The sequence below is a fragment of the Oncorhynchus clarkii genome, chromosome 12, assembly GCF_045791955.1.
Source record: "Oncorhynchus clarkii lewisi isolate Uvic-CL-2024 chromosome 12, UVic_Ocla_1.0, whole genome shotgun sequence".
Taxonomy (NCBI): Eukaryota; Metazoa; Chordata; class Actinopteri; order Salmoniformes; family Salmonidae; genus Oncorhynchus; species Oncorhynchus clarkii.
In genome coordinates this window covers 90020049-90046496 of record NC_092158.1, presented here as the reverse complement: position 1 = coordinate 90046496, position 26448 = coordinate 90020049, and the positions used below count along the sequence as shown (strand labels likewise).

At 43.2% G+C, this 26448-nt stretch overlaps 1 protein-coding gene across 1 annotated transcript; it reads left to right on the top strand.

Annotated features, from left to right (window-relative positions):
• Positions 1–14358: 14358 nt before the first annotated feature.
• LOC139421633 (immunoglobulin lambda-1 light chain-like) lies at positions 14359–25718 on the top strand. Its single transcript, XM_071172700.1, has 4 exons — positions 14359–14398; positions 14495–14820; positions 23696–23729; positions 24599–25718. The coding sequence occupies exons 1-4, from the start codon at positions 14359–14361 to the stop codon at positions 24922–24924; spliced, it is 726 nt and encodes a 241-aa protein (XP_071028801.1). The 3' UTR covers positions 24925–25718.
• Positions 25719–26448: the final 730 nt, after the last annotated feature.

Sequence of the window (26448 nt, the reverse complement as noted above, 5' to 3'; positions counted from 1 at the left end):
ACATAGACCTACACACACACACAACCAGGCTATAAAGGCTGCCAACAGCACACTGGCTACTGTATGTTGATCTAGCTGCTGTTGTTGACAGATGAACATCCATATCCTTCACATGGAGCTGAAGGACCAGCAGCAGAGTTTAAACACACAATGATTCAACATAGAGAGGGACCTGATGATGATGAAGAAGAATATTATATTTCAAATTCAATACTAGCAATACACATTCTGACAAAGACATTAGATGAAACACACATGAAACAACACACACAGGTTAAATGTCCGTTTGAGATCGACACGTACCTGAGTCAAAATGGGAACTGAAGGCAAAACTGGGATTAAAGAACGCTGAAGACATAACCGTCACGGAGAGAGCCACGGACATCCTCCCCCCTCTTCAGTCTTGAGACGACAGCAGACAGGGTTTATCAAAATACAACATGGAAATAGATCAGATGTTGACTAAAGCACATTTAGCCGAAGGATTGTACGCCAGTCAAATTAAACGCTGCATTTTAGGCTATTTCTCATTGACACCCTTGAGACGCAGTGCGCGCATCCTTCACATCGGATCAATAGACATATGTTGACAAACATTCCCGTCGGTATTTGTTTTTGAATTTGATACCGCAGGCATTCACTTGACTGACGGATGATTAAAAACGACAGATAGGCATCTCCCGTCCCACGCTTTTCTTCTCCGTCATCCAACCAGTTTGATGATGATGAGCCAGAATACAGAACCCCGCTGCTTTATCGCGCTGCTTTGTCGACGTGATTCCGTTATTTAGGCTACATCGTTTTCGGTTTTGTCTCTGACTGTACAAACACCTTGACATTCGTCCAGTGGCAATCTTACTCTCCAAGTCAAGTTATGTTCTTCCTCTGTCTTTAGAGTAGATCAATGCCACATGATTGATTAGTCTGCACAGAGTTATCCAGAATCCTCGCTATATTCCCTAGGAGATATTCAATACTCATTGCACTATCGGAGCGTCACTTTAGCTGGCGACAGGGGAAGCGCCATCTTGCTTAAATTGTCCTGTCCTAGTTTATCCTAACTGGAATCTCGCTGACTCGTTTAGGAATATGGTATATCCACCGTGGTGAAGGGAAAGATGAGGAGGCGAGAAAAGAGGGGGTAGGGAGGTCTGTGTCTCAGAATAATAATACAACACGTGAACAGGTAGTGAATTGGAATAAGAACGTTATCTTAACAAGTGCAGGACAGGTGTATGTCTGTGCGTTATTTAGCTTGCCTGGTACTATGGGATCAATCAATGCAATAGTCCCAAAAGTGCAAACACAACCATGTTCAGTGCAAATCAAGGGCACCTCCATATGCCTTTGACATAAAACCATGTTCTGGTCTAATCTCTGGTGGACACTAGGTAACATAAAGTAGATTAGATGAGTGGATTACACACATTCATAGGCTTGCGGATGTCATCAGGTTACAGTGACATTATTTTCCTCCGAGACTGTATGGTACATAGACTGATGGTACATGGACTGTATGGTAACATAGACTGATGGTACATGGACTGTATGGTAACATAGACTGATGGTACATCGACTGTATGGTAACATAGAGTGTATGGTACGTAGACTGTATGGTACATGGACTGTATGGTAACATAGACTGTATGGTACGTAGACTGTATGGTACATGGACTGTATGGTAACATAGACTGTATGGTACGTAGACTGTATGGTACATGGACTGTATGGTTCCTCCTTCTGAGCCTGGTTCCTATCTAGGTTCCTCCCTCTGAGCCTGGTTTCTATCTAGGTTCCTCCCTCTGAGCCTGGTTTCTATCTAGGTTCCTCCCTCTGAGCCTGCTTCCTCTCTAGGTTCCTCCTTCTGAGCCAGCTTCCTCTCAAGGTTCCTCCCTCTGAGCCTGGTTCCTCTCTAGGTTCCTTCCTCTGAGTCTGCTTCTTCTCAAGGTTCCTCTCTAGGTTCTTTCCCAAGTTCCTTCCTTCTGGGGAGTTTTCCTGCCCAATGTGCTTCTGCCTGTTCTATGTGGTTTCAGTCTGGGTATCTGTAAATCACTTTGTGACAGCTGCTGATGTAAAAAGAGCTTCATAAAATATGTTTGATTGATTGATCGAATGTTCAGGACATTAAATTAGATGACATTTGTATTCAGTGTAGTCTCTCCTCAGCCAGTAATACATAATTGGGGGGTGTTTATATTTGTTCTGTTACACACAGTGTGTAATGAAATGTGTTTTTTGCAAATCCCAACTCCCCCTGAGACACCCGCAGGGAGCGGAATCACGGCCAGGGTCGCCATTACACTGAGCCCATTGAGCAATTTGTTTTAAGTGCTTTGTTCAAGGGCACAGCGACAGATTTCCCCCACCTTGTCGGCTCTGGCATTCAAACCAGCAATATGATGTAGATACAGAAAGTAAACAGCGTAGTCAGTCAATTCTCACAACAACTAAGAGCGTTGAAGCGCGAAGCTCAACCTCTCCGCTCTTTTGATGGCCTGGCCACCACGCTGTACACAGTGTGAAGAGTACCCGTGCACATGCGTAGATACTTTGTGTTATTGTGTGAGAGTGAAGTGTTGCATCTCGCCCATCTCAATATCTCCGGTGCTGCTCGTGGCAACATCATTTTGTTGAGTCTAATTAATATGGGGAAACTATTCCTTTTTAAATAGTTTTATCAAAGAAACATTAAACATCTAATAGTCAAATCATAGAGTAAAAGCAGGTGAGCTGGTTCTTGGCCATTTTCTGGTGTTATTTGGTGGAAAACTGAGCAGGTGGAGCATTATGTCAATCTTGTTACTCATAGATAGATAGGATGGAAATGTTGTAACAATAAAACATTTTTTGTGAAGCATTCAATTGCCTCCTTTCTGCACACAACAAGCTTCCACTCTCCCTGTCACAAGGGGATTCATGGCTTATTTAAGAAGAAATCATCAACTCTGTTACTTTATTTGACACTTACTAGGCATTTGTTATATTACTTTCTATATTTAACCTCTTGAGATGGTAAAACACGTTGTTTATGAAGGCGAATATGTGCTATTTATGACAAAATCAAAGTTATTTTTGACCAAGTTACACTTTTTAATAGGCATCGTTTGTTGGAATGACCCAGATCCTAAACTGAGGAAGCATCCAGGTATTTTGGACTACAACACCGGCCTCTATTTTACCTCAGGATGCAGGAATCACTCCAAATCATTGGCCACTTTAATACATAATACTAGTCACTTTAAATAATTCCACTTTTATAATGTTTACATATCCTACTTTACTCATCTCATATGTATATACTGTATTCTATACCATCTACTGCATCTTGCCTATGCTGCACGGCCATCGCTCATCCATATATTTATATGTACACATTCTTATTCCACCCCTTTAGATTTGTGTGTATTAGGTAGTTGTTGTGAATTTGTTAGATTATTTGTTAGATATTACTGCACTGTCGGAACTAGAAGCACAAGCATTTCGCTTTCAGGGTAGCCTAGTGGTTAGACCGGTGGACTAGCAACCGGGCTGACAAGTTACAAATCTGTCGTTCTGTCCCTGAACAGGCAGTTAACCCACTGTTCCTAGGCCGTCATTGAACATTAGAATGTGTTCTTAACTGACTTGCCTAGTTAAATAAAGGTATAAAAAAAAATCGCCGGGGGCGTGTTCTAGCTCTGACACGGAGTTACAGGAAGTGATGTGTTGTTCCCTTTTTTAAATTATTTTTTAATTGAACCTTTATTTAACCCGGTAGGCCAGTTGAGAACACCTTTATTTAACCAGGTAGGCCAGTTGAGAACACCTTTATTTAACCCGGTAGGCCAGTTGAGAACACCTTTAACCCGGTTTAACCTTTATTTAACCAGGTAGGCCAGTTGAGAACACCTTTATTTAACCAGGTAGGCTAGTTGAGAACACCTTTATTTAACCAGGTAGGCTAGTTGAGAACACCTTTATTTAACCAGGTAGGCCAGTTGAGAACACCTTTATTTAACCAGGTAGGCTAGTTGACACCTTTATATAACCAGGTAGGCTAGTTGAGAACACCTTTAGGTAGGCTAGTTGAGAACACCTTTATTTAACCAGGTAGGCTGGTTGAGAACACCTTTATTTAACCAGGTAGGCTAGTTGAGAACAAGTTCTCATTTACAACTGTGACCTGGCCAAGATAAAGCACAGGAGTTCGACACATACAACAACACAGAGTTACACATGGAATAAACAAAACATACAGTCAATAATGCAGTAGAAAAATAAAACAAAAAGTCTATATACAGTGAGTGCAAATGAGGTAAGTTAAGGAAGGTAAAGCAATAAATAGGCCATGGTGGCGAAGTAATTACAATATAGCAATTAAACACTGGAATGGTAGATGTGCAGAAGATGAATGTGCAAGTAGAGATACTGGGGTGCAAAGGAGCAAGATAAATAAATAAATACAGTATGGGGATGAGGAAGGTAGATAGATGGGCTTTTTACAGATGGCCTATGTACAAGTGCAGTGATCTGTGAGCTGCTCTGACAGCTGGTTCTTAAAGTTAGTGAGGGAGATATGAGTCTCCAGCTTCAGTGACTTTTGCAGTTCGTTCCAGTCATTGGCAGCAGAGAACTGGAAGGAAAGGCGACCAAAGGAGAAATTGGCTTTGGGGGTGACCAGTGAGATATACTTGCTGGAGCAGGTGCTACGGATGGGTGCTGCTATGGTGACCAGCGAGCTGAGATAAGGCGGGGCTTTAACTACCAGAGACTTGTAGATGACCTGGAGCCAGTGGATTAAACGCTGCATGTATGAGTATGAGTATGAAGCGAGGGCCAGCCAATGAGAGCGCACGGGTCGCAGTGGTGGGTAGTGTATGACAAAACGGTAACAAAACGGATGGCACTGTGATAGACTGCATCCAATTTGTTGAGTAGAGTGTTGGAGGCTAATTTATAAATGACATCGCCGAAGTCAAGGATCGGTAGGATGGTCAGTTTTACGAGGGGATGTTTGGCAGCGTGAGTGAAGGATGCTTTGTTGTGAAATAGGAAGCAGATTCTAGATTTAATTTTGGATTGGAGATGCTTGATGTGAGTTTGGAAGGAGAGTTTACAGTCTAACCAGACACCTAGGTATTTGCAGTTGTCCACATATCAGAACCATCCAGAGTATCCACAAGTCAGAACCATCCAGAGTAGTGATGCTGGACGTGCGGGCAGGTGCGGGCAGTGATCGGTTGAAGAGCATGCATTTAGTTTTACCAGCATTTAAGAGCAGTTGGAGGCCACGGAAGGAGAGTTGCATGGCTTTGAAGCTCATCTGGAGGTTAGTTAACACAGAGTCCAAAGAAGGGCCAGAAGTATACAGAATGGTGTCGTCTGCGTAGAGGTGAATCAGAGAATCACCAGCAGCAAGAGCAACATCATTAATGAAGAGAGTCGGCCCGAGAATTGAACCCTGTGGCACCCCCATAGAGACTGCCAGAGGTCCGGACAACAGGCCCTCCAATATGACACACTGAACTCTATCAGAGAAGTAGTTGGTGAACCAGGCGAGGGAATCATTTGAGAAAACAAAGCTATTGAGTCTGCCAATAAGAATGTGGTGATTGACAGAGTCGAACACCTTGGCCAGGTCGATGAATACGGCTGCACAGTAATGTCTCTTATGGTGGTTATGATATCGTTTAGGACCTTGAGCGTGGCTGAGGTGCACCCATGACCTGCTCTGAAATGGACCAGCTCTGAAATTAAATTAGATTTATCGGTGGTGACAGTGTTTCCTAGCCTCAGTGCAGTGGGCAGCTGGGAGGAGGTGCTCTTATTCTCCATAGACTACAGTTTCATAGAACTTTTTTGAGTTTGTGCTACAGGATGCAAATTTCTGCTTGAAAAAGCTAGCCTTAGCTTTGCTAACTACCTGTGTATATTGGTTCCTAACTTCCCTGAAAAGTTGTATATCACAGGGGATATTCGATGCTAATGCAGAATGCCACAGGATGTTTTTGCGCTGGTCAAGGGCAGTCAGGTCTGGAGTGAACCAAGGGCTATATCTTTTCCTGATTCTACATGTTTTGAAAGGGGAATTATTTAAGATGATGAGGAAGGCACTTTTAAAGAATGACCAGGCATCCTCTACTGACGGGATGAGGTCAACATCCTTCCAGGGTACCCGGGCCAGGTAAATTAGAAAGGCCTGCTCGCTGAAGTGTTTTAGGGAGCGTTTGACAGTGATAAGGGGTCGTCGTTTGACCACAGACCCATTACGGATGCAGGCAATGAGGCAGTGATCGCTGAGATCTTGGCTGAAAACAGCAGAGTATTTTTCAGTTTTTCAGATTTGACAGTGGGGATGGTGTGTTCAGCTGTGTTGCTTTTACGCCAAACATAACGTTTTGCATTGTTGCCAAAAAGTTCAATTTTGGTTTCATCTGACCAGAGCACCTTCTTCCACATGTTTGGTGTGTCTCCCAGGTGGCTTGTGGCAAACATTAAACAACACTTTTTATGGATATCTTTAAGAAATGGCTTTCTTCTTGCCACTCTTCCATAAAGGCCAGATTTGTGCAATATACGACTGATCGTTGTCCTATGGACAGAGTCTCCCACCTCAGCTGTAGATCTCTGCAGTTCATCCAGAGTGATCATGGGCCTCTTTGCTGCATCTCTGATCAGTCTTCTCCTTGTATGAGCTGAAAGTTTAGAGGGACGGCCAGGTCTTGGTAGATTTGCAGTGGTCTGATACTCCTTCCATTTCAATATTATCGCTTGCACAGTGCTCCTTTGGATGTTTAAAGCTTGGGAAATCTTTTTGTATCCAAATCCGGCTTTAAACTTCTTCACAACAGTATCTCGGACCTGCCTGGTGTGTTCCTTGTTCTTCATGATGCTCTCTGCGCTTTTAACGGACCTCTGAGACTATCACAGTGCAGGTGCATTTATACGGAGACTTGATTACACACAGGTAATCAAAATCGCCCAATTTTTCAGTTTTTGATTTGTTAAAAAAGTTAGAGATATCCAATAAATGTCGTTCCACTTCATGATTGTGTCCCACTTGTTGTTGATTCTTCACAAAAAAATACAGTTTTATATCTTTATGTTTGAAGCCTGAAATGTGGCAAAAGGTCGCAAAGTTCAAGGGGGCCGAATACTTTCGCAAGGCACTGTATGTCAATCAACAATAATAGAAGCTGGTGATTGGTTACCTGCAGAGGCCCGGCCCTCTGGTACTCCCTGGCTTGGTCATAGGTTACCTGCTGAGGCCCCTCCCTCTGGTCCTCCCTGTCTGTCTCCTTATAGGTGGGTCCTGCAGCCTCTCCTCTCCTCACACTCCATCCCTGCTCATCTCTCAGCTGGACAGTAAGGGCCGTTCATACCACACACTGACAACATGCTGGGGACACTCTGCACTCTCATCACTGCTCTAACATGTAAGGAGTCTGACTTCCTGGAGGTTTTACTTCCTGGTTTATTAATAATGAGTCTGTATGTTTCTCTTTACTACATGTCATCTTCTTATTTCCCAGGTGTCAGTGGTGTGACTGTGGTAACACAGAAGCCTCCTGTTGTGACAGTGAGGAAAGGAGAGACGGCCACTCTGGACTGTAACCTGGGGACTGTTGATAATAGAGACGAACACTATGGACTGTAACCTGGGGACTGTTTATAATAGAGACCACCATTATGGACTGTAACCTGGAGACTGTTGATAATAGAGATGGCCACTATGGACTGTAACCTGGGGACTGTTGATAATAGAGACGGCCACTATGGACTGTAACCTGGGGACTGTTTATAATAGAGACCACCATTATGGACTGTAACCTGGGGACTGTTGATAATAGAGATGGCCACTATGGACTGTAACCTGGGGACTGTTGATAATAGAGACGGCCACTATGGACTGTAACCTGGGGACTGTTGATAATAGAGACGGCCACTATGGACTGTAACCTGGGGACTGTTTATAATAGAGACCACCATTATGGACTGTAACCTGGGGACTGTTGATAATAAAGATGGCCACTATGGACTGTAACCTGGGGACTGTTGATAATAGAGATGGCCACTATGGACTGTAACCTGGGGACTGTTGATAATAGAGACGAACACTATGGACTGTAACCTGGGGACTGTTTATAATAGAGACCACCATTATGGACTGTAACCTGGAGACTGTTGATAATATTACTGGTTGGTATTAACAGGTTCCAGGAGGAGTCCCTCAGTACGTGTTAATGTGGTACCACACTGGTTGGAGCTCTGTAGAATATGGTTCTGGTTTCTCCTCTCCTAAATTCACATCTAATCATCAGTCTAAATCAGATTATTTTTTGATTATTAACAATGTGGAGGAGACAGACTCATCAGTGTATTACTGTCAGACTCAAAATGACTCTCCTATCACAGTCATATACACCATGACAAAACCTCCTCACCAAATACACTCACGTCTGCTTCATGCGTGGCAGAGGGGTGAACTCTAAGAAACATCAGTTGATCAGTGATTATTATAACATTATATACAAGACACAATGGGAGATCTGGAAATGGAGGAACCATCCATTACCACATGTCAAAAAGATTATAAGAAGACATTGTCTGAAAGGAAACTGATGTTGTCTCTCTTGTTGTGATCATCATCATCATCATCATCAGGTCAATGCTGCATCATATGGATGGAGCTCTAACTGATGGATTTAAAAGGACCAGACACAAACAGCAGAATATGATGCTTTACTTTATACTGTTGCTTCATAGAGAGGAACTCTAGAAAAGCCTGAGATGTTTGTAGTGAGAGTGAAGCTCTGTCTGAATGGGATGTTTCAGTTACTGTCCTCTCAGTAGAGAGAGTGAAGCTCTGTCTGAATGGGATGTTTCAGTTCCTGTCCTCTCAGTAGAGAGGGTGAAGCTCTGTCTGAATGGGATGTTTCAGTACCTGTCCTTTCAGTAGAGAGAGAAGCTCTGTCTGAATGGGATGTTTCAGTTCCTGTCCTCTCAGTAGAGAGGGTGAAGCTCTGTCTGAATGGGATGTTTCAGTTCCTGTCCTCTCAGTGGAGAGAGTGAAGCTCTGTCTGAATGGGATGTTTCAGTTCCTGTCCTCTCAGTAGAGAGAGTGAAGCTCTGTCTGAATGGGATGTTTCAGTTCCTGTCCTCTCAGTAGAGAGAGTGAAGCTCTGTCTGAATGGGATGTTTCAGTACCTGTCCTCTCAGTAGAGAGAGATGCTCTGTCTAGATGGGATGTTTCAGTTCCTGTCCTCTCAGTAGAGAGAGTGAAGCTCTGTCTGAATGGGATGTTTCAGGTCCTGTCCTCTCAGTAGAGAGAGTGAAGCTCTGTCTGAATGGGATGTTTCAGTACCTGTCCTTTCAGTAGAGAGAGAAGCTCTGTCTGGATGGGATGTTTCAGTTCCTGTCCTCTCAGTAGAGAGAGTGAAGCTCTGTCTGAATGGGATGTTTCAGTACCTGTCCTCTCAGTAGAGAGAGAAGCTCTGTCTAGATGGGATGTTTCAGTTCCTGTCCTCTCAGTAGAGAGAGTGAAGCTCTGTCTGAATGGGATGTTTCAGGTCCTGTCCTCTCAGTAGAGAGAGTGAAGCTCTGTCTGAATGGGATGTTTCAGTACCTGTCCTCTCAGTAGAGAGAGAAGCTCTGTCTGGATGGGATGTTTCAGTTCCTGTCCTCTCAGTAGAGAGAGTGAAGCTCTATCTGAATGGGATGTTTCAGGTCCTGTCCTCTCAGTAGAGAGAGTGAATGGGCTACGCCATGGGCTACGCAGATGTCAGCTGGACAGCGGGAGGGAATCCGGTCACCGGCGGCATCGCTATGAGTGGCCCTTATACATTATGTTCCATAAAAGATAAATAGCTAATCATACTGATATCATAGGCTATATGATAAGTAGACTTGTTATATTTGAAATGGGTTGTTTTGCAGATGATTAATAGAGGAATAGTTAGAGCTTTGCTGTATTGTGGATATTCAATAAAGAACATTCTAAAGAACAAGTGTTTGTATTAGAGCATGTTGATGAACATCAGTGTTAGCAGCTCTACATGAGGGGGAGTTTAACTGATCTCAAATAGAGCATTCTGCTCTCTGACTTTAGTCCAGATCCAGAAATAGTTGATCTAGATATCCAGGATGTAGGGCAGGTTTACTGTAATGTTAATGAATAACCAGAGATGGACCACAAGTTTAGTTTATATTAAAACTTCACATTATTGAGAACCTTTCATTAGTGTGATATGATTGTATTATAAGAACATTCTGAAAGTACCTATTTAATAATCTTCCATATCTATTTAAAATAGTTAATTTGAAAAGGAAACTCGATTATTTCCTAGGCAATATTTGCTTGTACTTTTCACTGTATGAAGAATTTAAACAACAGTACAGCAGCATGATAAATTCAATATATTCATAGTTTATATTCAATAGTGTTATAAACCTACGTCTTACTATAATGTACGTTAACATTTGACTCATGACTCTTTTCTCTCCGTACATCTTTGCCAGCAGGGGGAAAGAGAAGAGTTAAAATATTATAATATGCTTGTGGCTCAAACTGTTGTATTTCATTATAGTTGTATTTCATTGTAATAATTACCAGAATAAATCCATCACGCAGTTTCAAATCAATCACAAATGATAACGTTATTTAAAGTTAGTGTATAATATCTGTGTTGTCAGTACAAATCTCTCCTCAGTTCTGTGTTGGTCTGGTTCAGAGGGGAGTGTAGTGATGTAGTTGAGACTAAATCAGTCTAACTAAGGTTTAGGGACCCTCCTTCCTCTGGTCTTAGTGGATGGGTGTAGTGGAGAGACTATATCAGTCTAATCAAGGTTTAGGGACCCTCCTTCCTCAGAGAGGAGTGTAGTGATGTCGTTGAGACTAAATAAGTCTAACTAAGGTTTAGGAACCCTCCTTCCTCTGGTCTTAGTGGATGGGTGTTGTGGAGAGACTATATCTGTCTAACTAAGGTTTTAGGGACCCTCCTTCATCTAGTACTAGTGGATGGGTGTAGTAGAGAGACTATATCTGTCTAACTAAGGTTTTAGGGACCCTCCTTCATCTAGTACTAGTGGATGGGTGTAGTAGAGAGACTATATCAGTCTAACTAAGGTTTTAGGGACCCTCCTTCATCTAGTACTAGTGGATGGGTGTAGTAGAGAGACTATATCAGTCTAACTAAGGTGTGTCACGCCCTGGCCTTAGTTATCTTTGTTTTCTTTATTATTTTGGTTAGGTCAGGGTGTGACATGGGTGATATATGTGTTTTGTCTGGTCCATGGGGTTTTGTATGTTTATGGGGTGTGTCTAGTCTAGGTGTTTATATAAGTCTATGGTTGCCTAGATTGGTTCTCAATTAGAGGAAGGTTGGGAATCATATTTAGGCAGCCATGTTCTTTGGGTATTTTGTGGGTGGTTGTCTTCTGTCTTTGTGTCTATGCTCCAGATAAGACTGTTTCGGTTTTTCACATTTGTTGTTTTGTATTTTGTAGTGTTGAACTCTAACCACGCTGCATTTTGGTCCTCCTCTCCTTCAACGGAAGAAAACCGTTACAAGGTTTAGGGACCCTCCTTCCTCTGGTCCTCATGAACCCTTGTCCTGTTCCATTTTCTCTCTCTGTGTCCTCATCTTGTTCTTCACATCTGTTCTCGTTGGTGCCCTCACTCTAAGTCTGGTCTTGTTCACATTGGGGAGAATCCTAACTAGCAGTTCAGTCACATTTTCACTTAGTCTCCCATTGGCATCATTGGCATCAATGCATGACTAAGTAAAGATTCACCTTAGTTTGAAGTTAGGATTCACACCATCCTGCCTCATTGATCAGAATAGACTCTGCAGTTCTGTCAAAGTCCACCAGAGGAGGATGTAGGACCACCAATAATGACTGAGGAAAGATCTACATGTACTTTACAACAGGAACAGCTGTCTGTAGACCACTGGTTTCAGTCCCACCCAAAGACCAGCTGGTGGTTTCATATCTACTATCTCTAGTTATCAGAGTCACTCACCAGGGACGTGTTCTAGTTCTGACACTGAGTTACAGACAGTGATGTGTTGCTCCCTTTCTCCCCCAGAACACACCTGCTTCCCCTCCTCCTCTCCTTATTTATAGCTTCATGTAAATTAAGGGGTTGTTTTATCTCCTCTCAGAACTGTGTGAGGGGAGGGGGTGGTGGGGGGGTCTGCAGGTGACCAGAGGAGTGGACTGAAACTGAAAATGTTTCCCAAATGGCACTATATTCCCTTTATAGTGCACTACTTTTGACAAAGGCCCATTAGGTTCTGGTCAACAGTACTGCACTATAAGGGGAATAGGGAGACATCCTGAGTACCTCATCATTGTGTTGGTCTTGTGTAGAACTAGAATAGGATAATAAACTCCATTCATGGTTTGATGGAGGTAGGAGATTAGATACCTCATCATTATGTTGGTCTTGTGTAGAACTAGTATAGGATAATAAACTACAGACATGGTTTGATGGAGGTAGGAGATTAGATACCTCATCATTATGTTGGTCTTGTGTAGAACTAGTATAGGATAATAAACTACAGACATGGTTTGATGGAGGTAGGAGATTAGATACCTCATCATTATGTTGGTCTTGTGTAGATCTACTGTAGGATATTAAACTACAGATATGATTGATGAGGTAGAATATGAGTCAGTGAACAAGACAGGATCTCATGTAGAACAATGATCATACTAGTCTCTCATATATTCTGGTTACTTTGATCATTCAGAAAAATTACAGTGAAAAATAATAATAACAATCAACAATGAGAGTAGCTGGTGGTAGGTTGATTGCAGAGGCCCCTCCCTCTAGTTATCCATGGCTTGGTGATTGGTTAACTATAGAGGCCCCACCCCCTGATCCTCCCTGTCTGTCTCCTTATAGGTGGGTCCTGCAGCCTCTCCTCTCCTCACACTCCAACCCTGCTCATCTCTCAGCTGGACAGTAAGGGCCGTTCACACCCCACACTGACAACATGCTGGGGACACTCTGCACTCTCATCACTGCTCTAACATGTAAGGAATTTACTATATGTTCAACATGAATCAAAGAAAGCCATTAGAAGTTGTTAATTCATGTTTGATTAAATGTCTTAAAATGTATTTCATTCCCACAGATGTCAGTTGCCAGAAAGCAGTGACACAGACACCTTCAGTACTGACTGTCAGTACAAAGGGGACTGCTACTTTTCACTGTGACATCACCAAAGATGAAGTTTATTATGTAATCTGGTATAAACAGGTTCCAGGAGGAGCTCCTCAGTATGTGTTAAGGTTTCACCATACTCACTCCTCCCCTGATGAATATGGATCTGGTTTCTCCTCTGATCGTTTCACATCTAAAGCCACGTCTGATAAGGATTATCAGTTTATAATCAGTAATGTGGAGGAGGCAGACTCAGCAGTGTATTACTGTAATACATATGATGACTCTGTTAAAGAGTACGTATCACAGTGATATACACCATGACAAAAACCTCCTCACCAAACACACTCACTTCTGCTTTCAGATGTTCTGAATATAGACACTAACTGAATGTCAAGTCATCCTGAACCAGTGTGTCTGCAGGAGGAGAACATTCCATGCTTGTGTTTAACACAAAACCCTTCACACATTTACTAGAATGTTGTCATTAACAATTACACCTAGTTGTCACAAAGCATGAATGATAAAGTGATATTCCAGAAGGTTCAGTCCTAACAGAAGACTCCATGTATCAGATAACCTCCATGATAGTCAGTCCCCTAGTTTACAGTAGAGACATATTACATCAACAGGCATTTAGTGATGTACTGTTAGTTCAGAACCCCACCATCAGGTCCAGATTATATTATTATAATGTTATTATCTATATTATGACATGCTGATATATACTAACTAACATAAATGAGAAGAAACAGAATACTGATATTTACAATGCAACAAAACAAATCCAATATGTTTATGAAATAGTCTTCTCTTAAATATTTCTATTTTTTATAGTTTAATAGTGACTTTAATTGAAATGTGTGTCACAGTTATGAAAATATAGGATACATCCAGTTATTATTTAGAAATCTGTCTGTTGGTCTTGTGAAGACCCAGATACAGTACGTTTGAGAGTAGATAGTGATTGGTTAACTGTAGAGGCCCCTCCCTCTGGTCCTCCCTGGCTTGGTGATTGGTTAACTGTAGAGGCCCCTCCCTCTGGTCCTCCCTGGCTTGGTGATTGGTTAACTCTAGAGGCCCCTCCCTCTGGTCCTCCATGTCTGTCTCCTTATAGGTGGGTCCTGCAGCCTCTCCTGTCCTCACACTCCATCCCTGCTCATCTCTCAGCTGGACAGTAAGGGCCGTTCACACCTCACACTGACAAGATGCTGGGGACACTCTGCACTCTCATCACTGCTCTAACATGTAAGGAGTCTGACTTCCTGGAGGTTTTACTTCCTGGTTTATTAATAATGAGTCTGTATGTTTCTCTTTACTACATGTCATCTTCTTATTTCCCAGGTGTCAGTGGTGTGACTGTGGTAACACAGAAGCCTCCTGTTGTGACAGTGAGGAAAGGAGAGACGGCCACTCTGGACTGTAACCTGGGGACTGTTGAGAATAGTGGTGCTCGTTGGTATAAACAGGTTCCAGGAGGAGTTCCTCAGTTTGTTTTATATTTCTACCATGGTAATAGTGCTCCTTCCTATGGCTCTGGTTTCTCCTCTCCTAAATTCACATCTGATCATCAGTCTAAATCAGATTATCGTTTGATTATTAACACTGTGGAGGAGACAGACTCAGCAGTGTATTACTGTCAGACTTGGGACAACTCTGTTGAAGAGATCGTATCACAGTGATATACACCATGACAAAAATCTCCTCACCAAATACACTCACTTCTGCTTTCAGATGTTCTGAATATAGACACTAACTGAATGTCAAGTCATCCTGAACCAGTGTGTCTGCAGGAGGAGAACATTCCATGCTTGTGTTTTACACAAAACCCTTCACACATTTAGTAGAATGTTGTCATTAACAATTACACCTAGTTGTCACAAAGCATGAATGATAAAGTGATATTCCAGAAGGTTCAGTCCTAACAGAAGACTCCATGTATCAGATAACCTCCATGATAGTCAGTCTGTAATAACAGTGAGAAGAGGAGAGACTGTTGATAATAGAGACGAACACTATGGACTGTAACCTGGGGACTGTTGATAATAGAGACGGCCACTATGGACTGTAACCTGGGGACTGTTGATAATAGAGACGAACACTATGGACTGTAACCTGGGGACTGTTGAGAATAGAGCCGAACACTCTGGACTGTAACCTAGGGACTGTTGATAATAGAGACAAACACTCTGGACTGTAACCTGGGGACTGTTGATAATAGAGACGAACACTATGGACTGTAACCTAGGGACTGTTGATAATAGAGACGAACACTATGGACTGTGACCTGGGGACTGTTGATAAGTGGTGGGGGGGCTGTGCTTTGGCAAAGTGGGTGGGGTTATATCCTTCCTGTTTGGCCCTGTCCGAGGGTGTCCTCGGATGGGGCAACAGTGTCTCCTGACCCCTCCTGTCTCAGCCTCCAGTATTTATGCTGCAGTAGTTTATGAGTCGGGGGGCTAGGGTCAGTTTGTAATATCTAGAGTACTTCTCCTGTCCTATTCGGTGTCCTGTGTGAATCTAAGTGTGCATTCTCTAATTCTCTCCTTCTCTCTTTCTATCTCTCGGAGGACCTGAGCCCTAGGACCATGCCCCAGGGCTACCTGACATGATGACTCCTTGCTGTCCACAGTCCACCTGGCCGTGCTGCTGCTCCAGTTTCAACTGACCTGAGCCCTAGGACCATGCCCCAGGACTACCTGACATGATGACTCCTTGCTGTCCCCAGTCCACCTGACCGTGCTGCTGCTCCAGTTTCAACTGTTCTGCCTTATTATTATTTGACCATGCTGGTCATTTATGAACATTTGAACATCTTGACCATGTTCTGTTATAATCTCCACCCGGCACAGCCAGAAGAGGACTGGCCACCCCACATAGCCTGGTTCCTCTATAGGTTTCTTCCTAGGTTTTGGCCTTTCTAGGGAGTTTTTCCTAGCCACCGTGCTTCTACACCTGCATTACTTGCTGTTTCGGGTTTTAGGCTGGGTTTCTGTACAGCACTTTGAGATATCAGCTGATGTACGAAGGGCTATATAAATACATTTGATTTGATTTGATTAATAGAGACGAACACTCTGGACTATAACCTGGGGACTGTTGAGAATAGAGACGAACACTATGGACTGTGATCTGGGGACTGTTGATAATAGAGACGAACACTATGGACTGTAACCTGGGGACTGTTGATAATAGAGACGAACACTCTGGACTGTAACCTGGGGACTGTTGATAATAGAGACGAACACTCTGGACTGTAACCTGGGGACTGTTGATAATAGAGACGAACACTCTGGACTGTAACCTGGGGACTGTTGATAATAGAGACAAACACTATGGACTGTGACCTGGGGACTGTTGATAATAGAGACGAACACTCTGGACTGTAACCTGGGGACTGTTGATAATAGAGACGAACACTATGGACTGTAACCTGGGGACTGTTGATAATAGAGACGAACACTATGGACTGTAACCTGGGGACTGTTGATAATAGAGACGAACACTCTGGACTGTAACCTGGGGACTGTTGATAATAGAGACGAACACTCTGGACTGTAACCTGGGGACTGTTGATAATAGAGAAGGCCACTCTGGACTGTAACCTGGGGACTGTTGATAATAGAGACAAACACTATGGACTGTAACCTGGGGACTGTTGATAATAGAGACGAACACTATGGACTGTAACCTGGGGACTGTTGATAATAGAGACAAACACTCTGGACTGTAACCTGGGGACTGTTGATAATAGAGAAGGCCACTCTGGACTGTAACCTGGGGACTGTTCAGGATATTGCTGCTCGCTGGTATAAACAGGTTCCAGGAGGAGTCCCTCAGTATGTTTTACAATGGTACCACACTGGTTGGAGATCTGTAGAATATGGTTCTGGTTTCTACTCTCCTAAATTCACATCTAATCATCAGTGTAAATCAGATTACTGTTTGATTATTAACAATGTGGAGGAGACAAACTCAACAGTGTATTATTGTAAGACCTGGGACAGCTCTGTTAAGGAATACGTATCACAGTGATATACACCATGACAAAAACCTCCTCACCAAACACACTCACTTCTGATTCATGCGTGGCAGAGGGGTGAACTGTAAGAAACAGTAGTTGAAGTTGATCAGTGATTATTATAACAATATATACATGTCACAATGGGAGATCTGAATATAGAACTACCATCCATCCCTACATGTCAACAAGATTATAAGAAGACATTGTCTGAAAGGAAACTGATTTTGTCTCTCGTTGTGATCATCATCATCACCACCATCATCATCATCATCATCATCAGGTCAATACTGCATCATATGGATAGTGCTTTAACTGATGGATTTAAAAGGACCAGACACAAACAGCAGAATATGATGCTTTACTATATACTGTTACTTCATAGAGAGAAACTCTAGAAAAGCCTGAGATGTTTGTAGAGAGAGTGAAGCTCTGTCTGAATGGGATGTTTCAGTTCCTGTCCTCTCAGTAGAGAGAGTGAAGCTCTGTCTGAATGGGGTGTTTCAGTTCCTGTCCTCTCAGTAGAGAGAGTGAAGCTCTGTCTGAATGGGATGTTTCAGTTCCTGTCCTCTCAGTAGAGAGAGTGAAGCTCTGTCTGAATGGGATGTTTCAGTTCCTGTCCTCTCAGTAGAGAGAGTGAAGCTCTGTCTGAATGGGATGTTTCAGTTCCTGTCCTCTCAGTAGAGAGAGTGAAGCTCTGTCTGAATGGGATGTTTCAGTTCCTGTCCTCTCAGTAGAGAGAGTGAAGCTCTGTCTGAATGGGATGTTTCAGTTCCTGTCCTCTCAGTAGAGAGAGTGAAGCTCTGTCTGAATGGGATGTTTCAGTTCATGTCCTCTCAGTAGAGAGAGTGAAGCTCTGTCTGAATGGGATGTTTAAGTTGCTGTCCTCTCAGTAGTGAGAGTGAAGCCCTGTCTGGATGGGATGTTTCAGTTTCTGTCCTCTCAGTAGAGAGAGTGAAGCTCTGTCTGAATGGGATGTTTCAGTTCTTGTCCTCTCAGTAGTGAGAGTGAAGCTCTGTCTGAATGGGATGTTTCAGTTCCTGTCCTCTCAGTAGAGAGAGTGAAGCTCAGTCTGAATGGGATGTTTCAGTTCCTGTCCTCTCAGTAGAGAGAGTGAAGCTCTGTCTGAATGGGATGTTTCAGTTCCTGTCCTCTCAGTAGAGAGAGTGAAGCTCTGTCTGAATGGGATGTTTCAGTTCCTGTCCTCTCAGTAGAGAGAGTGAAGCTCTGTCTGAATGGGATGTTTCAGTTCCTGTCCTCTCAGTAGAGAGAGTGAAGCTCTGTCTGAATGGAATGTTTCAGTTCCTGTCCTCTCAGTAGAGAGAGTGAAGCTCTGTCTGAATGGGATGTTTCAGTTCCTGTCCTCTCAGTAGAGAGAGTGAAGCTCTGTCTGAATGGGATGTTTAAGTTGCTGTCCTCTCAGTAGTGAGAGTGAAGCTCTGTCTGAATGGGATGTTTCAGTTGCTGTCCTCTCAGTAGTGAGAGTGAAGCTCTGTCTGAATGGGATGTTTCAGTCCCTGTCCTCTCAGTAGTGAGAGTGAAGCTCTGTCTTAATGGGATGTTTCAGTTCCTGTCCTCTCAGTAGTGAGAGTGAAGCTCTGTCTGAATGGGGTGTTTCAGTTCCTGTCCTCTCAGTAGAGAGAGTGAAGCTCTGTCTGAATGGGATGTTTCAGTTCCTGTCCTCTCAGTAGAGAGAGTGAAGCTCTGTCTGAATGGGATGTTTCAGTTCCTGTCCTCTCAGTAGAGAGAGTGAAGCTCTGTCTGAATGGGATGTTTCAGTTCCTGTCCTCTCAGTAGAGAGAGTGAAGCTCTGTCTGAATGGGATGTTTAAGTTGCTGTCCTCTCAGTAGTGAGAGTGAAGCTCTGTCTGAATGGGATGTTTCAGTTGCTGTCCTCTCAGTAGTGAGAGTTAAGCCCTGTCTGGATGGGATGTTTCAGTTTCTGTCCTCTCAGTAGAGAGAGTGAAGCTCTGTCTGAATGGGATGTTTCAGTTCCTGTCCTCTCAGTAGTGAGAGTGAAGCTCTGTCTGAATGGGATGTTTCAGTCCCTGTCCTCTCAGTAGTGAGAGTGAAGCTCTGTCTGAATGGGATGTTTCAGTTACTGTCCTCTCAGTAGAGAGAGTGAAGCTCTGTCTGAATGGGATGTTTCAGTTCCTGTCCTCTCGGTAGAGAGAGTGAAGCTCTGTCTGAATGGGATGTTTCAGTTACTGTCCTCTCAGTAGAGAGAGTGAAGCTCTGTCTGAATGGGATGTTTCAGTTCCTGTCCTCTCAGTAGAGAGAGTGAAGCTCTCTGAATGGGATGTTTCAGTTCCTGTCCTCTCAGTAGAGAGAGTGAAGCTCTGTCTGAATGGGATGGTTCAGTTCCAGTCCTCTCAGTAGTGAGAGTGAAGCTCTGTCTGAATGGGATGTTTCAGTTCCTGTCCTCTCAGTAGAGAGAGTGAAGCTCTGTCTGAATGGGATGTTTCAGTTCCTGTCCTCTCAGTAGAGAGAGTGAAGCTCAGTCTGAATGGGATGTTTCAGTTCCTGTCCTCTCAGTAGAGAGAGTGAAGCTCTGTCTGAATGGGATGTTTCAGTTCCTGTCCTCTCAGTAGAGAGAGTGAAGCTCTGTCTGAATGGGATGTTTCAGTTCCTGTCCTCTCAGTAGAGAGAGTGAAGCTCTGTCTGAATGGGATGTTTCAGTTCCTGTCCTCTCAGTAGAGAGAGTGAAGCTCTGTCTGAATGGAATGTTTCAGTTCCTGTCCTCTCAGTAGAGAGAGTGAAGCTCTGTCTGAATGGGATGTTTCAGTTCCTGTCCTCTCAGTAGAGAGAGTGAAGCTCTGTCTGAATGGGATGTTTAAGTTGCTGTCCTCTCAGTAGTGAGAGTGAAGCTCTGTCTGAATGGGATGTTTCAGTTGCTGTCCTCTCAGTAGTGAGAGTGAAGCTCTGTCTGAATGGGATGTTTCAGTTCCTGTCCTCTCAGTAGAGAGAGTGAAGCTCTGTCTGAATGGGATGTTTCAGTTCCTGTCCTCTCAGTAGAGAGAGTGAAGCTCTGTCTGAATGGGATGTTTCAGTTCCTGTCCTCTCAGTAGAGAGAGTGAAGCTCTGTCTGAATGGGATGTTTCAGTTCCTGTCCTCTCAGTAGAGAGAGTGAAGCTCTGTCTGAATGGGATGTTTAAGTTGCTGTCCTCTCAGTAGTGAGAGTGAAGCTCTGTCTGAATGGGATGTTTCAGTTGCTGTCCTCTCAGTAGTGAGAGTTAAGCCCTGTCTGGATGGGATGTTTCAGTTTCTGTCCTCTCAGTAGAGAGAGTGAAGCTCTGTCTGAATGGGATGTTTCAGTTCCTGTCCTCTCAGTAGTGAGAGTGAAGCTCTGTCTGAATGGGATGTTTCAGTCCCTGTCCTCTCAGTAGTGAGAGTGAAGCTCTGTCTGAATGGGATGTTTCAGTTACTGTCCTCTCAGTAGAGAGAGTGAAGCTCTGTCTGAATGGGATGTTTCAGTTCCTGTCCTCTCGGTAGAGAGAGTGAAGCTCTGTCTGAATGGGATGTTTCAGTTACTGTCCTCTCAGTAGAGAGAGTGAAGCTCTGTCTGAATGGGATGTTTCAGTTCCTGTCCTCTCAGTAGAGAGAGTGAAGCTCTCTGAATGGGATGTTTCAGTTCCTGTCCTCTCAGTAGAGAGAGTGAAGCTCTGTCTGAATGGGATGGTTCAGTTCCAGTCCTCTCAGTAGAGAGAGTGAAGCTCTGTCTGAATGGGATGGTTCAGTTCCTGTCCTCTCAGTAGAGAGAGTGAAGCTCTGTCTGAATGGGATGTTTCAGTTCCTGTCCTCTCAGTAGAGAGAGTGAAGCTCTGTCTGAATGGGATGTTTCAGTTCCTGTCCTCTCAGTAGTGAGAGTGAAGCTCTGTCTGAATGGGATGTTTCAGTTCCTGTCCTATCAGTAGAGAGAGTGAAGCTTTGTCTGAATGGGATGGTTCAGTTTCTGTCCTCTCAGTAGAGAGAGTGAAGCTCTGTCTGAATGGGATGTTTCAGTTCCTGTCCTCTCAGTAGTGAGAGTGAAGCTCTGTCTGAATGGGATGTTTCAGTTCCTGTCCTCTCAGTAGTGAGAGTGAAGCTCTGTCTTAATGGGATGTTTCAGTTCCTGTCCTCTCAGTAGAGAGAGTGAAGCTCTGTCTGGATGGGATGTTTCAGTTCCAGTCCTCTCAGTAGAGAGAGTGATGCTCTGTCTGAATGGGATGTTTCAGTTCCTGTCCTCTCAGTAGTGAGAGTGAATCTCTGTCTGAATGGGATGGTTCAGTTCCTGTCCTCTCAGTAGAGAGAGTGAAGCTCTGTCTGAATGGGATGGTTCAGTTCCTGTCCTCTCAGTAGAGAGAGTGAAGCTCTGTCTGAATGGGATGGTTCAGTTCCAGTCCTCTCAGTAGTGAGAGTGAAGCTCTGTCTGAATGGGATGTTTCAGTTCCTGTCCTCTCAGTAGAGAGAGTGAAGCTCTGTCTGAATGGGATGTTTCAGTTCCTGTCCTCTCAGTAGAGAGAGTGAAGCTCAGTCTGATTGGGATGTTTCAGTTCCTGTCCTCTCAGTAGAGAGAGTGAAGCTCTGTCTGAGAGAGAGTGAAGCTCTGTCTGAATGGGATGTTTCAGTTCCTGTCCTCTCAGTAGAGAGAGTGAAGCTCTGTCTGAATGGGATGTTTCAGTTCCTGTCCTCTCAGTAGAGAGAGTGAAGCTCTGTCTGAATGGGATGTTTCAGTTCCTGTCCTCTCAGTAGAGAGAGTGAAGCTCTGTCTGAATGGAATGTTTCAGTTCCTGTCCTCTCAGTAGAGAGAGTGAAGCTCTGTCTGAATGGGATGTTTCAGTTCCTGTCCTCTCAGTAGAGAGAGTGAAGCTCTGTCTGAATGGGATGTTTAAGTTGCTGTCCTCTCAGTAGTGAGAGTGAAGCTCTGTCTGAATGGGATGTTTCAGTTGCTGTCCTCTCAGTAGTGAGAGTGAAGCTCTGTCTGAATGGGATGTTTCAGTTCCTGTCCTCTCAGTAGAGAGAGTGAAGCTCTGTCTGAATGGGATGTTTCAGTTCCTGTCCTCTCAGTAGAGAGAGTGAAGCTCTGTCTGAATGGGATGTTTCAGTTCCTGTCCTCTCAGTAGAGAGAGTGAAGCTCTGTCTGAATGGGATGTTTCAGTTCCTGTCCTCTCAGTAGAGAGAGTGAAGCTCTGTCTGAATGGGATGTTTAAGTTGCTGTCCTCTCAGTAGTGAGAGTGAAGCTCTGTCTGAATGGGATGTTTCAGTTGCTGTCCTCTCAGTAGTGAGAGTTAAGCCCTGTCTGGATGGGATGTTTCAGTTTCTGTCCTCTCAGTAGAGAGAGTGAAGCTCTGTCTGAATGGGATGTTTCAGTTCCTGTCCTCTCAGTAGTGAGAGTGAAGCTCTGTCTGAATGGGATGTTTCAGTCCCTGTCCTCTCAGTAGTGAGAGTGAAGCTCTGTCTGAATGGGATGTTTCAGTTACTGTCCTCTCAGTAGAGAGAGTGAAGCTCTGTCTGAATGGGATGTTTCAGTTCCTGTCCTCTCGGTAGAGAGAGTGAAGCTCTGTCTGAATGGGATGTTTCAGTTACTGTCCTCTCAGTAGAGAGAGTGAAGCTCTGTCTGAATGGGATGTTTCAGTTCCTGTCCTCTCAGTAGAGAGAGTGAAGCTCTCTGAATGGGATGTTTCAGTTCCTGTCCTCTCAGTAGAGAGAGTGAAGCTCTGTCTGAATGGGATGGTTCAGTTCCAGTCCTCTCAGTAGAGAGAGTGAAGCTCTGTCTGAATGGGATGGTTCAGTTCCTGTCCTCTCAGTAGAGAGAGTGAAGCTCTGTCTGAATGGGATGTTTCAGTTCCTGTCCTCTCAGTAGAGAGAGTGAAGCTCTGTCTGAATGGGATGTTTCAGTTCCTGTCCTCTCAGTAGTGAGAGTGAAGCTCTGTCTGAATGGGATGTTTCAGTTCCTGTCCTATCAGTAGAGAGAGTGAAGCTTTGTCTGAATGGGATGGTTCAGTTTCTGTCCTCTCAGTAGAGAGAGTGAAGCTCTGTCTGAATGGGATGTTTCAGTTCCTGTCCTCTCAGTAGTGAGAGTGAAGCTCTGTCTGAATGGGATGTTTCAGTTCCTGTCCTCTCAGTAGTGAGAGTGAAGCTCTGTCTTAATGGGATGTTTCAGTTCCTGTCCTCTCAGTAGAGAGAGTGAAGCTCTGTCTGGATGGGATGTTTCAGTTCCAGTCCTCTCAGTAGAGAGAGTGATGCTCTGTCTGAATGGGATGTTTCAGTTCCTGTCCTCTCAGTAGTGAGAGTGAATCTCTGTCTGAATGGGATGGTTCAGTTCCTGTCCTCTCAGTAGAGAGAGTGAAGCTCTGTCTGAATGGGATGGTTCAGTTCCTGTCCTCTCAGTAGAGAGAGTGAAGCTCTGTCTGGATGGGATGTTTCAGTTTCTGTCCTCTCAGTAGAGAGTGAAGCTCTGTCTGAATGGGATGTTTCAGTTCCTGTCCTCTCAGTAGAGAGAGAGGAGGTTATTGTACGGCTGTGTAAACAAACTGAATCACTGTGGTATTCGGACCAGGAACCAAGCTCATTGTTACTGGTGAGTTCCCTTTATTTAACCTGATATTTTTGTATTCAAGGTTTTTTGTAAAACGTAATAGTTAATAGAGTTACATATTGAACATTATATTCTTCTTTCATATTTATTTAGTGTAAATAACCTACTTTGTGGACTGATTATCAAGAGTCATGAACACCATGTGACATCTTCATAACCTACAGTACATCTGTAGTTGTTGATTTCACATTTAAACTTAAAAAACATGATGGACTATTTGACCATGTAGGTTACTGCTTTCACTTGACAACAATACTCCTTTATAATGTCTCATACAATAATCATCTATTTACTCAGAGGTAGATTTGGATGTGAAGTCAACATAAAGTTGTATCAACCTTTAAGGTATTGGTCCCACGTTATATTAAATAATGATAAAACCATGTATATGGTAGTTACACAATGTTGCTACATGATTCATTACATTGCAGGCTACTACATTACAGTTGGTAACTCTGTTTCCTGGGTGACTAGTAGTAGGACATATGTTTGATTGTATCCCTCATTCAGCACATCTGACTACTTGATTATGTTTAAACTTAGAGATCTGAACTCATTATCAACTTGTACAGAAATCTGCTTCACCTCTGAAAAGTCACATATGGAGAGATACTTAGGAAGTTTAAAACTAAGACCAGGTACAAACAGAGATTTGTGAGTAACATGTAACGATAGAATTACATGGTTTTAGTGCCTTTTAATTTATGAGGCCAGAATGTTAATTGTTTGTAGCCTTTGAGAAAACGTTGTATTTTTTTATTCTACAGTATAATCACACAACCCCTTTTCATTCTACTAACTTATCAAATGATTTTGCGTAATATTTATTATGCTCATTCCATTGGTTCCAGACTCTACCCTCCCTCCGCCTGTCTTGACCATCCTCCCTCCGTCCAGCGATGAGTTGAAGTCCAGCAAAGTCACCCTGGTGTGTCTGGCCAGTCAGATGGCCATGGGCTACGCAGATGTCAGCTGGACAGCTGGAGGGAATCCGGTCACCGGCGGCATCGCTACGAGTGGCCCGGTGCCGCAAGCCGACAAGACGTTTCAACTCAGCAGCTGTCTGACCGTTGACACGTCAGAATGGAACCGGGACAAAGTGTTCTCGTGTAAAGTCATCGCGGGATCCAAGTTCGCTGAGAAAGACATCAAGAAGTCTGAATGCAGCACTGAATAGCCTGAGATCCATTGTAATGTCTATTTGATTTTCTACATCACCTTTCAAGTTATTGTTAATTCATTACAAGTTTCACCTGCATATTTACATTATGTTCCATAAAAGATAAATAGCTAATCATACTGATATCATAGGCTATATGATAAGTAGACTTGTTATATTTGAAATGGGTTGTTTAGCAGATGTATAATAGAGGAATAGTTAGAGCTTTGCTGTATTGTGGATATTCAATAAAGAACATTCTAAAGAACAAGTGTTTGTATTGGAGCATGTTGATGAACATCAGTGTTAGCAGCTCTACATGAGGGGGAGTTTAACTGATCTCAAATAGAGCAGCCTGCTCTCTGACTTTAGTCCAGATCCAGAAATAGTTGATCTAGATATCCAAGATGTAGGGCAGGTTTACTGTAATGTTAATGAATAACCAGAGATGGACCACAAGTTTAGTTTATATTAAAACTTCACATTATTGAGAACCTTTAATTAGTGTGATATGATTGTATTATAAGAACAGTCTGAAAGTACCTATTTAATAATCTTCCATATCTATTTAAAATAGTTGATTTGAAAAGGAAACTCGATTATTTCCTAGGCAATATTTGCTTGTACTTTTCACTCTATGAAGAATTTAAACAACAGTACAGCAGCATGATAAATTCAATATATTCATAGTTTATATTCAATAGTGTTATAAACCTACGTCTTACTATAATGTACAATAACATTTGACTCATGACTCTTTTCTCTCCGTACATCTTTGCCAGCAGGGGGAAAGAGAAGAGTTAAAATATTATAATATGCTTTTACCTTGTGGCTCAAACTGTTGTATTCCATTATAGTTATATTTCATTGTAATAATTTCCAGAATAAATCCATCACGCAGTTTCAAATCAATCACAAATGATAACGTTATTTAAAGTTAGTGTACAATATCTGTGTTGTCAGTACAAATCTCTCCTCAGTTCTGTGTTGGTCTGGTTCAGAGAGGAGTGTGGTGATGTCGTTGAGACTAAATCAGTCTAATTAAGGTTTAGGGACCCTCCTTCCTCTAGTACTAGTGGATGGGTGTAGTAGTAGAGAGACTATATCAGTCTAACTAAGGTTTAGGGACCCTCCTTCCTCTGGTCCTCATGAATCCTTGTCCTGTTCCATTTTCTCTCTCTGTATCCTCATCTTGTTCTTCACATCTGTTCTCGTTGGAGCCCTCACTCTAAGTCTGGTCTTGTTCACATTGGGGAGAATCCTAACTAGCAGTTCAGTCACATTTTCACTTAGTCTCCCATTGGCATCATTGGTATCAATGCATGACTAAGTAAAGATTCACCTTAATTAGAAGTTAGGATTCACACCATCCTGCCTCATTGATCAGAATAGACTCTGCAGTTCTGTCAAAGTCCACCAGAGGAGGACGTAGGACCACCAATAATGACTGAGGAACGATCTACATGTACTTTTCAACAGGAACAGCTGTCTGTAGACCACTGGTTTCAGTCCCACCCAAAGACCAGCTGGTGGTTTCATGTC

Coding starts and splice junctions, on each gene's coding strand:
- LOC139421633 (XM_071172700.1), top strand. CDS start 14,359: ATGCTGGGGACACTCTGCACTCTCATCACTGCTCTAACAT. Junction 14,821..23,695: donor ACAACTCTGTTGAAGAGATC/GTATCACAGTGA, acceptor TGAATCACTGTG/GTATTCGGACCAGGAACCAA. Junction 23,730..24,598: donor AACCAAGCTCATTGTTACTG/GTGAGTTCCCTT, acceptor CATTGGTTCCAG/ACTCTACCCTCCCTCCGCCT.